Below are 15,437 nucleotides of genomic sequence, written 5' to 3'. Positions count from 1 at the left end.
AAATAAATTTATGGATTACAATGTGCTGTTTTTATACATCAATCCAGTGAATAATGTTTAGGGTAAAGATATTTATATATTTTATATATATATTTATGTATACACACACTCTAAACATCATTTCTTTGTAGTGAAAATATTCAAAATCCTTTTACCCTTAGATTTTTTGACAATTCTTAACTTTAAATTTTAGGGGTGCTTCATTTTAGATCCTTATATATTACTGTTCCCAGTTTACTGATGTGAAAACGGGGGCACAGAGAAATTCTCTCAAAGTCTTAAACTTCTTGGGAATGGAGCTGATTTCTACCTTGTAAACCAGAGATCTTTCCACCAGGCTGCTGGGAGGTCTGTGGAAATTCCTGCCAGATCCGGAACCTGCGAGCTCTGTCCAAAGAGAGGGCAGATCTCAGGAGGAACTGAGGTGACCCGTGACGACCCCAGGGAGTGTGAGATATTATCTATCTTTTCTCCAACTCTCCAGTTGCCATGTTACCCTTGTTCTGCTGCATGTTCTTCAGAGTACAAGGTGGGTATCTTTTTCTTTGGTTTTTTTCTTTGTCTTCTGCTAGATTTTGAGCACTTGGTAGGTTCCTCAGTACATACAGAGCTGGGCACAAAGCCTGGTACATAGTGATGAATTAAATTGGACAAATCAGTCAGAATCATTAGAGAATGAGTTTATTATAGCTCAGCTTTTTGGGAGGGAAAAAGCACAACAAAAAGAGGAAACATATATGATAGATGTTACAATTTATTAAGAATAACAAAGAACCAAGTTTAGTGCTTGCATGGATAGATTGGCTAGCTAAAGCAAAAGGAAGCATACAAGTATATGAAACTTCAGTCTAGTTGTAATTCAGTGATACAGTTGTCCTGAACCATCCCTAGCCTTAAATTCCCCAAATATCTAAAACACACACTCAGCATTTCTCATAGTCTTTAAGCGGTTTTTAAATGTAAAATATACAGGAGTGTACAGTCAGAAGTGAACTCCTTTCATCTCACCCCTTCCTCCCACACTGAGTAGAATGTTGGGCTCTCAGTCCCAAGAACAGAGCATATTCTTTTTCTGGGATTGATGATTTTTTGAAAAAGTTAAGCAATTTATTTATTTGAAAGGAAGAGAGGGAGAGACAGAGTGAGATCTTCCATCTGCTGATTTACTACCCAATGGCTGAAACAGCCAGGGCTGGACCAGGCCAAAGGCAAGAGCCAGGAATGCAAGCACTTATATCATCTCTGCTGCCTGCCCAGGCGTATTAGCAGGAAGCTGGATCAGAGGTGGAGCGCCTGGGACTTGAACCTGTGCTCCCATAAGGAATACCTATGTCGTAAGCTGTAGCTTAACCCGCTGTGCCACAGTGCAGGCCCCTTGATTTTCTTTTAACAGCAAACATGAAAGTGACAGTTCTCAAATTCCACATAAAGCCAAGAGGCACTGAACTGAAAAACCTGTTCTTAAGGGCATCTCTTGCTGTGGCTAGAGAGTAAGTGTGACGATGCAGTCTGAAGTGGTCATGCAAGCGTGAGAGCAGGAAGCTGCCTTTTTGCTAATGAATTGTTTCAGACAAGCTGTCATTTGCGCACAGGACATTGTAGAGGTGCTTCTTGGGATGCATCAAGCTAAAACCCCCTTTCTTGACATCTCCAGGTGGTCCCTCGGATCTCTGCTGTGAAGAAGGCAGGTCAGATGGCTCCTGCAATGGTTTTCTTAATCCAGCTGAGATACTTGTTTGTAAGGAGAATATAGATTCCAGGCTTCTGGGAGTTACCACATTTTCCAAATGAAGTAACACCCCTGAAAATGTTGTTGCAGATGAGAGGGCTTCCAGAGTCCCCCTGCAACAGAAAGTCGTGTGTTTTCCATGGGTGCTTCCCAAAGATAATCATTCACTCATTCATTCATCCGTTTGCTTATCCACATTTCACTCACATGTTCTCTCTTCTCCCTTTCCTTACTTAAAGGCTAATTTAAAAATCCTTTATTAATTGTCTGCCGTCACATCACTTAACACAGAGCCACTAGAAGGCTTGAGATGGGATCTCAACCACCAGCTCAGCTAACTGAGACCACGAAGCACTGGTGGTGTTTCAGACAGGTTTTAGGGATTTTCCTTTGTTGGATTCATCAGCTCCCGTGACATGCTCCCTGACTTTGTAAACCCCTTACGGATCCTGAGTTCTAAAGAGTTTCAAACCCTGGTCAAGCCTTGGCACACCAAGAGGACATGGAGAAGGATAATACAGATGTTGGGGGAAAGATGGTCTTGGTCCGAATCCGAGTCCTCTGCATTGCCACCAGGTTATTTCACTGGGGGACGTTAAGTAAATTTTTACACCTCAGTTCTCTCATCTGTAAATAATAGTGTTAGTGCCTATCTGATCACATCATTTGAGTATTAAGTAGTACAACAGGGTACTGTAGAACTTGGTACAGTCCCTGGCACCTGATAAGCACCAGCTCTCATGATCATTGTTGAGAGAGCTGCCAAGAACGACCACTCAGTGAGACACTGAGAATGATCACTAGTAAGGAGGGAACGTTCTCTGAGCAGGTTTCACACGAGACAAAGGAGCAGACCAGCAGTGGTCCTGGCAGCCTTGGACATAAACTGTAGTGCCTGCTGTTCTTCCTAGGCACTCTCTTTTAACCTTAATTCCCACATCCCCAAAACAGTCAAAAGCTTTACTCACTTGACATGAATCATCTTCACCTTTTCTGCCACCAGCACAGATCATGCTGTTTTCAATAACTGGCTTGAGATTATAGTGCTTTGCATCATTGCATACTCTTCTGTCTATCACAGTGACATTGACTTCTCTCAAGGTATTGGAAGTCTTGCACGAGTCTTTTTTGGTGCTGCCCCATCCTGCCACGTGACACTTGGTGTGAGGCTTGACATCTTCTCCTGTTCTGGGTAGTGGAAGTATTCCTACAGCTTTGGTGATTGTCGCTTTACCTTTCAGCTAGAAAAAGTTCAGGAGATAGAGTTTTAGACAAGGGCCACAGTAACACAACCCAGAAACTAGCATGGGTTGGAATACATATCTTACTTATTTAGCATGGTCCCTTGTGAAGGACGTGGCCCAAGACACATTCCAACCTGTCTCAGAAATTGGTAATTGATTTTTAAAAGCTACAGTATCCCTTTTCAGGTCTTTTACTAGGTCTGTGCAGGTAAACTTCACTTCAGTTGACTGTCAATGGTATCAGTGGTGACTGACAGTTCTGTGCTTGAAACTGTAAAGGAGACCCAGATCATCTTTATTCAGGTGGTCTTAGATTTGTGAACTGACTGGTGCAGAGAGCAGCGGAAGCAACTCCGGGCTCCTGGTGCAATGGGGCAAGGATGAGAGAGGGGTCAGTGTCCTCATTTTCCACTTGGGAGGCAATGTGGCTTCCCTTCTCCAAACAGGGACCAACCAGCTTGAGGGTCTCACGTGCATTCAGGTGCTCACCCAGGCTCTGCCCTTCTCTTTGTTGCACTCTTATTGGCTCAGGCTCATCACCTTGACCTCTCTCTTGCCAAAAGTTCATGGCAAGGAGAGTAGGCAGTGTTGAGTGTTGAGGGCAGGTTAAGTAGAGGGTGGAGAGATGAGTTCTAGTTATTTCATTTGTTCCTGCCTCACCTGTGGAGGAAGTTCTTTCACGGTGGATCTGGGAAAGCACAGGAGCTCAGTGGCAGTGGCACTATCATATTCCTGTCCCTGTACTGTTTTCAAGCCCCACTTGCTGCCACTAGACTGTCCCCCGTCTTAGGTGGCCCCTCTGAGTTGCTTGTGCTGCTATCCCCTCTCTGAACATTGACAAAGTGACATGGCCATGGCATAGAACAGGACTGCTCACACCTATGTGCGCTTGTGTACTTCTCTCTCTGTGCTACCTTCTCACAGCCTGCACCGTTGTTGGCTGGCTCCGTGGGTTAAGAGGATCAGGGGACTTGGAGACTTCATGAATGCATCAGAAGTGGTCAGGGAGGCCTCTGTTTGGAAGGATCAGTCCAACCAAACTCTCGTGTTGTTCAAGCACACAGGGTCACAATGACTCCAAATCCGTTGGTTCACCCTTCAATGGCCGCTGCGGCCGGCGCACCACTCTGATCCAAAGGCAGGAGCCAGGTGCTTATCCTGGTCTCCCACAGGGTGCAGGGCCCAAGCACTTGGGCCATCCTCCACTGCACTCCTGGGCCACAGCAGAGAGCTGGACTGAAGAGGGGCAACGGGGATAGAATCCAGCACCCCGACCGGGACTAGAACCCAGTGTGCCGGCGCCACTAGGCGGAGGATTAGCCTGTTGAGCCACGGCGCCGGCCCAAATCTGGTTTTAACCCTGGAGAGTTAACCAAAAAATCCTGACACCCCTTTTATGGTTTTCTTAGCAGCATCATACTACTAGCCACAGTGCCAGAGGTAGGAGGGAGCTCTCTGACCCTACTCCAATGGCAGAGATGGCTCACCTTCCCCACTTACCCTACCGCTTTGTAAAGGCAAGAGCTTTAGGCCTTCAAGCAGACCCACCCATGGCTCTACCACTTGCTTGAAATCTGAGTCCAGAACCCATTCCCTTCTCTTAATTCACATTGTCACTGGGTGGCTTAATTCCATCCCTTATTCAAAATCACTCTTCCAGGTGTCAGAGTACATAGAAATAAATAGACGAAAATACTTAACCATGTGCTTACGTTCTAGGGAGAGATGCAGAGAAGCAAACACAATCAAAAGTACATCAGTGTTAAATTCTAGAGAAATACTCAATAGGGAAGTAGGCCCTGGAGTGCCCTCTGGGGGCCAGGGAGGGAGTTGTCCTTTTCTGCCTAGGAAGCTGTTTGGAATAGAGCCTGGGGGAGGGGTGATGCCTTGAGGGTGAGGCCTGGCCTGGCAACCTCAAGGCACTGTAGTGTGGGAGGCCAAACTGTAAGAACTGGAGGGCAAGGAGTGTGGAGGTTTTGCCGGAAGCAGTTAGGCTCAGCCTCCTGCCGATGAGGCTGTGCAGAGCCCCTCGGCCTCCTTTTAACTCCTACTGATGAGCTCACCATGGGCCTCTTTAGATTAGTGGGAACCTCCTGTGCACACCCTGCCTTGCAATCTCACCTCCCTTTATTCCACTGTCTGTACAGCAACCAGAATGAGGACTTCCACAGCCAGTCTGATCATGTCACTTCCCTACTCAAAGCCCTTCCCCGTCTCCTTGTGCATCAAGTTCAGCTTTCTTGTCCAGGTTTGCAAGGCTTGGCTTTGAGGTCTATGTTCAGCGCATGCCTCTTTCTCAAATCCCAATAATTCCTTTTTCTCCTCTCTTCCTCTAAATGACATCTCGTGCTCCTTTTCTTGCCTGGAAGGCCTTTGCCTCTCTTTCCCTAGCCCAGGAGGAAGCTTTTCTGAACACAGTGCTTTGCAGGTCCTCTGCTTATGTATCTCTGTCACTGATGATCAGATAGCAAGGAACATCTGTGGCTGCAGTTCTGTGTCCTAGCTAGGCTCTAGTGGCTCCACACTGCAGGCAAAAGAGAACCTTGGGAGCCTAAGTGGGTAAGAATGTTTACTCTTTCAAAATAGTTATTAAAAAAGAAACGTCTTTACCTGAAGGAGTTGAAGATCCCCTTCAAATGTCTGCGGGTCATAGCATGGATAGGAAATTGCCCTTTGAATGGAAAATACTTGCTCAAGCTTCTCTTTATGGGATGCGGTGTGGGCCCCAAGAATAACTTGAGGCTCTCCCTTTCTGGAAAAAGCAACAACATAGAACTTAATGTGAGAGAATGGTTGCAGCTAGACCATGGGCTGCACTTAGTCGAGTCTGATCAGTGTTTGCACATGGCTTCCTGTTTATACACAAGCACAGCGAGACACAGGGAGCTTATGGAGCAGTTTTCTTTTGGCGTTTTAGGACCTTTTACTAAAAATATAAAGGTGGGTGTGGGGTGTGTGTGTGTGTGTGTGTGTGTGTTATGGCACATGGCTTTAGCCTCACTCCATCTTTTCAAGGAGGAAGCAATGGGAAGGGAGTCCCAGACCGTTTGGTAGAGGCAAGCACACTGGGTTATAAAGGCCTGGAGAGATCTGCTGGGTGCTGACTTGGAGCAGGGTCTTCCTGGGTGAAGGTGGGCATGGCCATTTCCTGGGGCTGCCAGGGCAAGGAGGAGCTTGGCTTTGCCAGGGGCTGCTGAAGGAGGAGCTGCCAGTTTCTCCACCTGCTTTGGATTGGTAGAATAAAGCCCTCTCCTAGTGACCTGCATCGGCAACTGGATTAAAGAGGCTAAACCCAAGAACTAGAGCAGGAGTAGCAGGTTTGCTGTTCTATGCTTCTGGCCAATAGTGTGTTTCACTGAAGTCTTCAAAGATAAGAGTAGTTGACCAGAGTCATGCTTTTACAAGTTGCAACGACCTGGCTTTATACTGAAAATTTAAAGTTGAGTCGACATCAGTGCCTGTGCTTCTGCATGGTGAGCATGTTCATGCACACACACACACACACAGAGAGAGAGAGAGAGAGAGAGAGAGAGCAAACTAGGACTAGTCCTGAATCCAGCTGATGAATGTAATGATGGCTATTCCCAGGAGGCAAAAAACATTGCCTGATTTGTTGTGCAGACTTTACTCCAAGCAGTCCTGTTGATTAAGTGGCTCAATTTATTTCCAGTGAAATTTGTGCTGAAGTTCTTACTTGACAAACTCTCGTTTTATACAACAGTGTGTGTAAATCTATTTGAATCTTTTTTTTTGTGAGAATTAATTTTAGCTCCCCCACCCCCTTTTTAAATTATTTGAAAGGTAGGGTTAGAGAGAGAGAGAGAGAGAGAGAGAGATATTACATCCACTGGTTCACTCCTCAAATCTTCTGCTGTTTTCCCAGGTGCAGCTTAGCCCACTACATCACTACCCCAGGCCCCCCTTTTTTTGTTTATGCAATTTACACTAATGTCATCAAGGAGATAAAAGATATTGCTTAGCAACAAAAGGGATTGACTATCATTTTTCTGTCTTTCGAATAATGACTAATAAAACCATAAGTTTGATCACAGGAAACTGCTATCATTAAAAATTAAACAGTCAAATAGGAGTAATTTTTAATGGATCAATCTAATATGCATTGACATGGAATGACACCAATCACATATAGGTAGCCATCTGTAATCATAGAGGACATTCAATTTTATCTACTTTGTAAAATATACTCATGAAAAAATTCTGGATTGAAATATACCAAAATACTAACAGTGACTATATGGGCTTGATTAGATTATCATTATTTTTATCTTTCCTGTGTTTAAACATTTTAATAATATTACTAGCTATAGTGAAAAATCAAAATAATATAATAAAGTGATCACACATTTCAATCTTGTTCTATTGCATCTAGCCTTTGCTTTCAGAAGTAAATAGTATAATAAGTTGTAATGTGCTTGCCTGCTTTCTTCTCCATCCCCACTTCCTTTTGGCTTTGGACTTGATAATCATTTTCACCTCTCAGCATTGAGAATGAGGAGCTCGGAAGTACTTACAGGTCACAGTGAGCAGCTGTCAGCACCCAGTTGTCTTTGATCAAAGCCCCTGCACAAACTTCCAGCCCTTTTATTAGGACCATGTAGCGTCTTCCATAAGGTGGCACTTCTTTTCCTCCTATAATTCCCTCACAGCACTCTAGAAGAACTGAAATGAATGATTCAAAGTGAATTTCTGTCCTATCCAGTCATGCATGCATAGCCCAGCCCCCAAGTTGGGCTATAATGAGTTGGGCTATAATGAGTAGATTCAGTGCAAGTTCATGGACAAGCGCTCAGTAAGAGGGAAAGTAGCTCAAGCAGCCCAGCTGGTTCTGGTTTAGAGCTTTTTCCTGTAGAATTCTTGACTATAATTCTGTTTCCTGCAACACGTAGTTGCTTGAGAGTGTTTTCTTTTGGTAAGTTGAGTATAGGTTGAGTGCCCCTCATCAGAAACTCTGAAATCTGGGGCTGATATTGTGGCACAGTCGGTTAATTTGCTGCTTGTGACACTAGCATTCAATGGAGAAGCACCAGTTCAAGTGCCCACTGCTCTGCTTTTGATAAAGCTCCCTGCTAATGCACCTGGAAAGGCCACGGAATATGGTCCAAGCACTTGGGCCCCTTCTATCAATGTGGGAGACCAAGATAGAGTTCCTGGCTCCTGGGTTTGGCCTGGCCCAGCCCTGGCTGTTGTGGCCATTTGGGGAGTGAACCAGAGGATGCAAGATCTCTATCTCTTTGACCCTCCTTCTCTGTTGCTCTGCCTTTCACATAAATAAATAAAGAAATCTTTAAAACACTCTCTGAAATCTGAAATGTTTCCAAATCTAAAACTTTTTGAGTGGAACACCACCCATGAAGCTTTTGTTTCATGTATAGAACAGTGAAAAATACTGTAAAATTACCTTCAGGCTATGTATAAACATTGTACATGAAGCATAAATGATTTTCATGGTTAGACTTGGCTTCTGACCCCAAGATATCTCATTATATGTAAGTAAAGTGCCATAATCTGAGAAAATCTAAAATCTGAAACTTTCAATCCCAAGCATTTTGAGTAAGGGATATTCGACCTATACTCAGTTTTGGGTTGTTTTATTATGAGTAAGCACTCCTACTATGTTAGACTTTTATTTTTTTGGCACATGTCTAAATTGATTTATCTTTTTTCTCTTTTTTACGTTGTTAAACCTACAGAAATGCTTCTCTTTTTGAGTAAGAGTTCTCAAGCCTCAGTATCATAATAACTCGGAATGCTAACTTCAAGTGCTGATTCTCTAGACCCACCTTTGGAGTGAGCCAGGGAGTCTGCGTTTTGAAGAAGTACCCCAGATGATTCTGGTGCAAGTGGCTTCCAGAGCAGCTGTGGGCTGAATAAGGCAGTGACTAAGTCTAGGAAAGCAATGATTTATGCTATTTTTGCTCCTTTGTTCAGGCATAGTTGAGAGTGTTTCACAAGGGAGCCATTTGATGAGAAGTGGGATAGCCAGGAGGACCTGGTCAAGGTTAGAGGGCTGGAGGAGAGAGAGCAGGGAATGTAGTATTCTTGGCTGGACACTTGTGACTTGGTTCTGGTCCCCAAACTTAGCCTTTCTGCTCCTGAGTTGGATGGGGGCTATCGTCTGTCCTCGGATTCAGAGGCAGATTATTGAGAGCCTTGTTGAACTGCCATGGATGAAAAAGTTCCTTGTTAATAAGACATGCATCTGTGCAAGGAGGGACACTGTTGCCTCCTATCGCTTGAGAAAGATCCTTGGGGACAATCAGTTTACAAGGAAACTAAACCCATTGTCTTGTTTTCATGAGCCTCATGTTCTTCAGGCTCCCTGAGCAAGCTGCATCAGCAATGAATAAGACTGTTCACCTTATAAATACCAAAGTTGTAGATTTTTAGTGACTTTTACTTATTTTATCTTGTTTCTCCTTTTTGTTATTATTTGTATGGAAAATGGGGGTGAGATTGATGAGCTAAAAAAAGGGATGGAGCTATAAAATATACATTGTGGCTAAAGAACAAATGCTGGTGAATGCCCCCAGTAGAGAAAGCCAAAAGCAAATTCCTTAACTGCACTCTTACTTACACTTTTAATCCCAGGCTGAAATCATGACAAGACCTCTTCCCTAAGAAATTAACATTCATTTAATTTTTTCCATGCAATTATTCGGCAATTACATTTGACTCAATATTGTGAAAATGGATGCAAGGATGAATGAAACACTGTTCTTGCCATCAAAGAGCTTTAGCAGTAGGAAGTTATATAGGAAAAGGCTATAGCCAGTGGCATGGACAATCCCCATGCTAGAGAGTGTGCATAGTGCCTTGGGGTGTATACGAGAAGCAGAGGAATCCAGAGACATGAGAGAATGCCGTTGGCAGAGAGCTGGTGAAGTCTTCATGGAGAAGGCTGTTTTTTTTTCCCTAAAGGAAATTGAGAGGTGTGTGATAGTTCTGCAGCTGGGGCCAGCGGAGAATTCAAGTGTCAGGCTGCTGTAAGTGAGAGGCAGCATGGTTGGCAATTGTGACATAGAACAAGTTGCCCACAGAGTAATATTAAATTGCCATAAGGACTTACCTTGTTTAGATAATTTCGAAGTCCAGATGTGACAGGTATCTTAGAGCCAGTTCTTAAAATTTTAGCTGCTTAGTAAAGTGATTTTTTAAGACTCTACCTAAACTTGCTACTATTTAATTGTTTAGGTTAAATTTATTGTGGTGTCTATGATTTTCCATGACCTTTCTGGATTTATTGTCTTCAACATAAACAGTGTTTCTCCTCCCTCAGAATTTCAAGTAGCTTTAGAATAATATCCATGTCCTCCATGTATCAGGGAGATAGAAAGTGTCAGGCAATTTCTTAAAGTTCAATAAGCAGTTAAGACTCAACCATCACATAGCCAGGGCAGAATGGGAAGGAGCCTCTTCTCCTGCCTGCCCATCATTCTTAGACTGTTCACTTCCCCACTATAGGTTGGATTGTCTCAGTGTCAGCCTGGCCGCTATTAGTGGCCTTAAAAATCTCACAATATTTCATGGCAAGTGTATTGTTTAAAATATTTTAGTAAGTCATATTAAAATCAAAGGAAAAGGGGCTGGCACTGTGGCCAGCGGGTTAAAGCCCTGGCCTGAAGTGCCAGCATCCCATATGGGCGCTGGTTCTAGTCCCGGCTGCCCCACTTTCAATCCAGCTCTCTGCTATGGCCTGGGAAAGCAGTAGAAGATGGCCCAAGTCCTTGGGCCCCTGCATCCATGTGGGAGACCCAGAAGAAGCTCCTGGCTCCTGGCTTCAGATCTGCGCAGCTCCGGCCGTTGTGGCCATCTGGGGACTGAACCAGTGGATGGAAGACCTCTCTCTGACTCTACCTCTGTAACTATCTTTCAAATAAATAAAATAAATATTTAAAAAAATCAAAGGAAAAAACAGCAACTAGAGTAACAATAATAATGTAAATATCTGTGATTTAACAGCCATTCATTAATGCTAGATACTTGCTCTAATTTTCATTGTGTTGGAAGGTGGCTGCTAGTCTTTCCATGTGGAGATAAGGAGGAAGAATTTTGGAAAGGGCAGTTCACTTGCCCATTTTCATACAGTAATAAATGGCAAAGCAATATTCTAACCCAGCTCCACATCATGCAAAACTATATTTTTTTTCCCATCATAAAGAACTGTCTTCCAAAACAGTGGCTTTTTTTCCTGTTTCTTTTGAAATACAGAGCTGTGTGACAATCTGGTAAAGTAAGATGCCCATATGCATGTAAATATTTGCCTACAGTTTTGGGAAATTTACAGACTTTTTGATATTCACCCATGACTTTGAATGAGCTTGTGGATCCCAGGTTAAGTACCTGGCTTTGAAGGTATCATTGAGCTTTATCTTGGTACATGGTTAAGAACAGGAACCATGGGTTCAAATCCTAACCCTAGTACTTAACAGTTGATGAACTTTAGTACATTTACTTAATATTTCTATGTCATTTCCTCATCTGTAAAATGGCACTGAAGAAGATTAAATGCATTAATATATGTAAAGCATTTAGAATACTGCTATTTTTAATTTTAAGAGTTGGCAAATACGTATATATATATAGGCATATAGTTCATTGGATTATTATAAATTTATGTTATTATTTTCTTCACCACTTTTGCCATTAGAAATAAACACACAAATTTGGAAACTAAAAGTTTTGAGATTTATCTGAGACCTATTGCCATTCAGTTGTACATATGTACATGACTAGGAGATCCAGTTAATAAATAATCCATATATCACATATTTCATGGCTTTGGCAAGTTTTCATTTAAGAGTTTGCTGTAGATTTGCACTGAATTTATGACAGCCACCAGATATAGTTAATGCTCTCATATTTTTTGCTGTGGACATATGGGTACATTTTCTTCTTAAAAAGCCAGTGCTTCTTTTAGATGGCATTGAAAATGATTGGAAATTAAGCTATGGCTTCTTTTTCCCTTTTACATAATGTTAAGCATAAATTAAATCAATGTGGGCCTTTACGTTTTCATGAACAAGACTGAGAAGCATATGAAAAATACGTCTTACCTCCAGGAATGAGGAGGAGAGAGATGGCAGCAGGAACAGGAAAACGGAATGAGATTTTCATGGCTTCTGTTCTCTGCATATGGAGACCGTTTACTTTCAGGTGTCCACACGGGTGATATATGATGAAACACCAAGGATGTGGCTTCTTTTTTCCCCTCTTTCTCTGCTGTGATGCTGAAGATTTTGATGTTTATTACTGGAAGATACCCTTAATTTGTCTGTGGTGTGGTTTCTTATTTGTTTCACAAGTGAGGTTATTTCCTCTGAGGTTACACGTCTCCTACCTAAATGGCAAATGTGACATCACAGATTGTGTTAATTTAAGAAATTAAATTAAAATTGCTCTTCTTTGACAACATTTTCATTTTAACATGAGAATTCAAGTGGTCTCAGTCCATTTTGGGCTGCTGTAACAGAATGCCTGGAACTGGGTAACTTAAAAAGAATAGAGACTGGAGAAAAGAATAGAGGTTGGGAAGTCCAAGGGGCTGTGGTTGCTAGCAAGGGCCTTCAGACAGAGAGAGAGAGAGAGACAGAGACAAAGAGAGAGATGGTGGTGGGTGGGTGGGGATGGGCAGAACATAGCCTTTTATCAGGAACCCACTCCCAATAATTAACCCACTCTTACAATAATAGCATTGGTTCATGAATGCAGAAGCTTAAATGTCCACCCCTTGACATTCTCAAGAGAGAGAAACCAGCCCACTTGCCATCCAAGCTTGAGAAAATTCTGGAGTAGGTGGCAGAGAAGGGCGATGAGGTATTTCAAGTGGGACTGGCATGACAGATTGTACTTCTGTTCATTACCTCTTTTTTTTTTTTTAAAGATTTTTATTTATTTATTTGAGATGTAGAGTTATAGACAGTGAGAGGGAGAGACAGAGAGAAAGGTCTTCCTTCCGTTGGTTCACTCCCCAGATGGCCACAATGGCCTGAGCTGCGCCGATCCGAAGCCAGGAGCCAGGTACTTCTTCCTGGTTTCCCATGTGGGTGCAAGGGCCCAAGCACTTGGGCCACGTTCTACTGCTTTCCCAGGCCACAGCAGAGAGCTGGATGGGAAGAGGAGCAGCCGGGACCCGAACTGGAGTCCATATGGGATGTCAGCGCTGCAGGTGGAGGATTAACCTAGTGCGCCACGGTGCCAGCCCTCATTACCTCTACTTATTCATTCATTCATTTATTTATTTTTTATTTAATAAATGTGAATTGACAAAGTGCAACTTTTGCATTGTTGTGGCTCCCGCCTCAACCTCCCTCCCTCCCGCAGCCCTCCCATCTCCCACTCCCTCTCCCATCCCACTCTTCATCAAGTTTCATTTTCAATTATCTTCATATACAGAAGATCAACTTAGTATATACTAAGCAAAGGTTTCAACAGACTGCGCCCACACAACCCCACAAGATATAGAGTACTGTTCGACTAGTAGTGTTATTGTTAACTCTCATAGTAAAACACATTAAGGACAGAGATCCTACATGGGGAGCATGTGCCCAGTGACTCCTGTTGTTGATTTAACAATTGACACTCTTATTTATGACATCAGTGATCACCCGAGGCTCTTGCCATGAGCTGTCAAGGCCATGGAGGCCCCTTGAATTCACCAACTCTGAACTTGTTTAATCAAGGCCATATCACAGTGGAGGTTCCTTCCTCCCTTCAGAGAAAGGTGCCTACTTCTTTGATGGCCCGTTCTTTCTGCTGGGGTCTTGTTCACCGAGATCTTTCATTCAGGTTGTTTTTGCCACAGTGTCTTGGGCTTTCCATGCCTCATTACCTCTTTTTTAAATTTAATTTTTATTTATATAAATAGAAGTTCATTACCTCCCATGCCCATTTAGAGATTGTGTCTGGCTGCAAGAGGATCCTCACTGCGATAAACCTCCCTTTAGCCCTCCACAGGGAAGGAGTCAAGGAGTGGTAGGGCAGTAAGGACTTGTGTATCATACCTTTTATTGCACCCCAGATGATCTCTGCCTCATCTCCCTAGACTGTGTATTCCTTCCCAGTTATTACTGTGGTAACCTCCTGAGCATCGGCTATAACCAACTTCCTGTAGACACCATCCAGCATCACCTTAACTTACTCTTTTGTGGTCCAGCTTTCACCCACCTTGGGCTTTCTCATTGCATTGGGGTATGAGATGTCAAGGAATTTTCCCATTTCCCTTCTGGCCTGAAGGACCTGGATTATATGGCAGACTATAACTCACCCAGTGAATCAGGAAGCTCCATGTGGGAAGCAGTGGGTGATGTGGTTAGAGAGAATGGATAACTGTTAGCTCCAGGATAGATAAGGTCTATAGATGTCACAGGACAGTGGGGTGCTGGTGAAGACTTGATTATTTATTTATGCAATCTGTCTTCATTCAAAAGAGACCACCCTGGCACCAATGTGGAAACAACAGCAGCTCCTGAAGGTGAGTCTGTAAGAGGCTCGAGGGGCAACCATCTGTTGGCAACTGGAAATCTAGAAATTGTCTCAGAACAGTGTTTTCATAGAAATACACAATTTTAACCTAGAGGTATGTGTATTGAGCATGGGGTACTTCACAGAGGGGAGGGCAAACACACGTGTTGGGAGGCGAGGCCAGGAGCTGCCAGTGATAAAGGAGAGAATGAAGCTAGAGACAGGGTGATTAAGAGGTTGTTGTCCAGATCTGAACGAACAATGGCCATAAGAATGGGAAAGAAGGGATGGATAAAGAGGGGTGATAATTGGTTTATTTAGTGTTTATGAGTTTCCACAAAGGGATAAGGGATTTGGGGGTAGAGTGTCCAGGTCTAGGGAGGAGTGGCCTGTGTTGGAGAGTGGAGATGGCAATGGGCTCTTACACTACTGCCCGGTGGTCCTATCCCCTGCCCCCAGTAAAGGACAAGTGCGGGAACTGGATTTCCCTGAAGTGGGATGGGTGGGAGAAAGGTAAGTATAATTTGTTTGACTTTCTGAACTGTGGACTTAGAATGAACTTTGTCATGAGAACAGACCTTTGTGGGCTACTCACTCAATCTTTCTGGTTGCAGTTTGGTTACTTAGATGTGGTCTAGGGCCAGAGGTTTCTATGTAGTGGGTTTTCTAGGTAATGAAGCTACCAAACCATTCTGCCTCCCTTTGCTGCCCAGCACACAGCTCTGCCTCTTCCCTTGTCACCCAGCTCAACCATTCACCACCTCCCACTGTTGCTGCATTTACTGCAACCATTTGGACAGTCCTTCCATTTCTTTCATTAAAAATCACTTTACTGATATACCATGTAATTTACCCTACCCACTTAAAATGTACAATTCAAACATTTGATATTTATCACATTATTTAAAAATTATTGAAAATATGTGTAACATAAAATTTGCCATTTTTGCCATTTACAAATTTGAGAGGCAAAGAGAGAGAGA

At 43.3% G+C, this 15,437-nt stretch overlaps 1 protein-coding gene across 1 annotated transcript; it reads right to left on the bottom strand.

Moving 5' to 3' along the window:
* Positions 1-800: 800 nt before the first annotated feature.
* LOC133774423 (granzyme A-like) lies at positions 801-12,112 on the bottom strand. The gene is made up of 5 exons (XM_062212094.1): positions 12,048-12,112; positions 7,506-7,653; positions 5,584-5,725; positions 2,698-2,970; positions 801-1,842 (listed from the first exon to the last, which is right to left on the bottom strand). Exons 1-5 carry the CDS (start codon positions 12,106-12,108, stop codon positions 1,690-1,692), a joined length of 777 nt encoding a protein of 258 aa, XP_062068078.1. The 5' UTR covers positions 12,109-12,112; the 3' UTR covers positions 801-1,689.
* Between the last annotated feature and the right edge of the window lie 3,325 nt (positions 12,113-15,437).

The sequence above is a fragment of the Lepus europaeus genome, chromosome 15 (genome assembly GCF_033115175.1).
Source record: "Lepus europaeus isolate LE1 chromosome 15, mLepTim1.pri, whole genome shotgun sequence".
In the NCBI taxonomy this organism is placed as follows: Eukaryota; Metazoa; Chordata; class Mammalia; order Lagomorpha; family Leporidae; genus Lepus; species Lepus europaeus.
This window is presented reverse-complemented; position numbering and strand designations above follow the sequence as displayed.

Excerpts from the sequence above, each read along its gene's own strand:
- LOC133774423 (XM_062212094.1), bottom strand. The coding sequence starts at position 12,108 with ATGAAAATCTCATTCCGTTTTCCTGTTCCTGCTGCCATCTCTCTCCTC. Across the intron at positions 7,654-12,047 it reads TCTCCTCCTCATTCCTGGAG|TTCTTCTAGAGTGCTGTGAG; the intron begins GTAAGACGTATT and ends CATTCATTTCAG. Across the intron at positions 2,971-5,583 it reads GGGATCTTCAACTCCTTCAG|CTGAAAGGTAAAGCGACAAT; the intron begins GTAAAGACGTTT and ends AACTTTTTCTAG.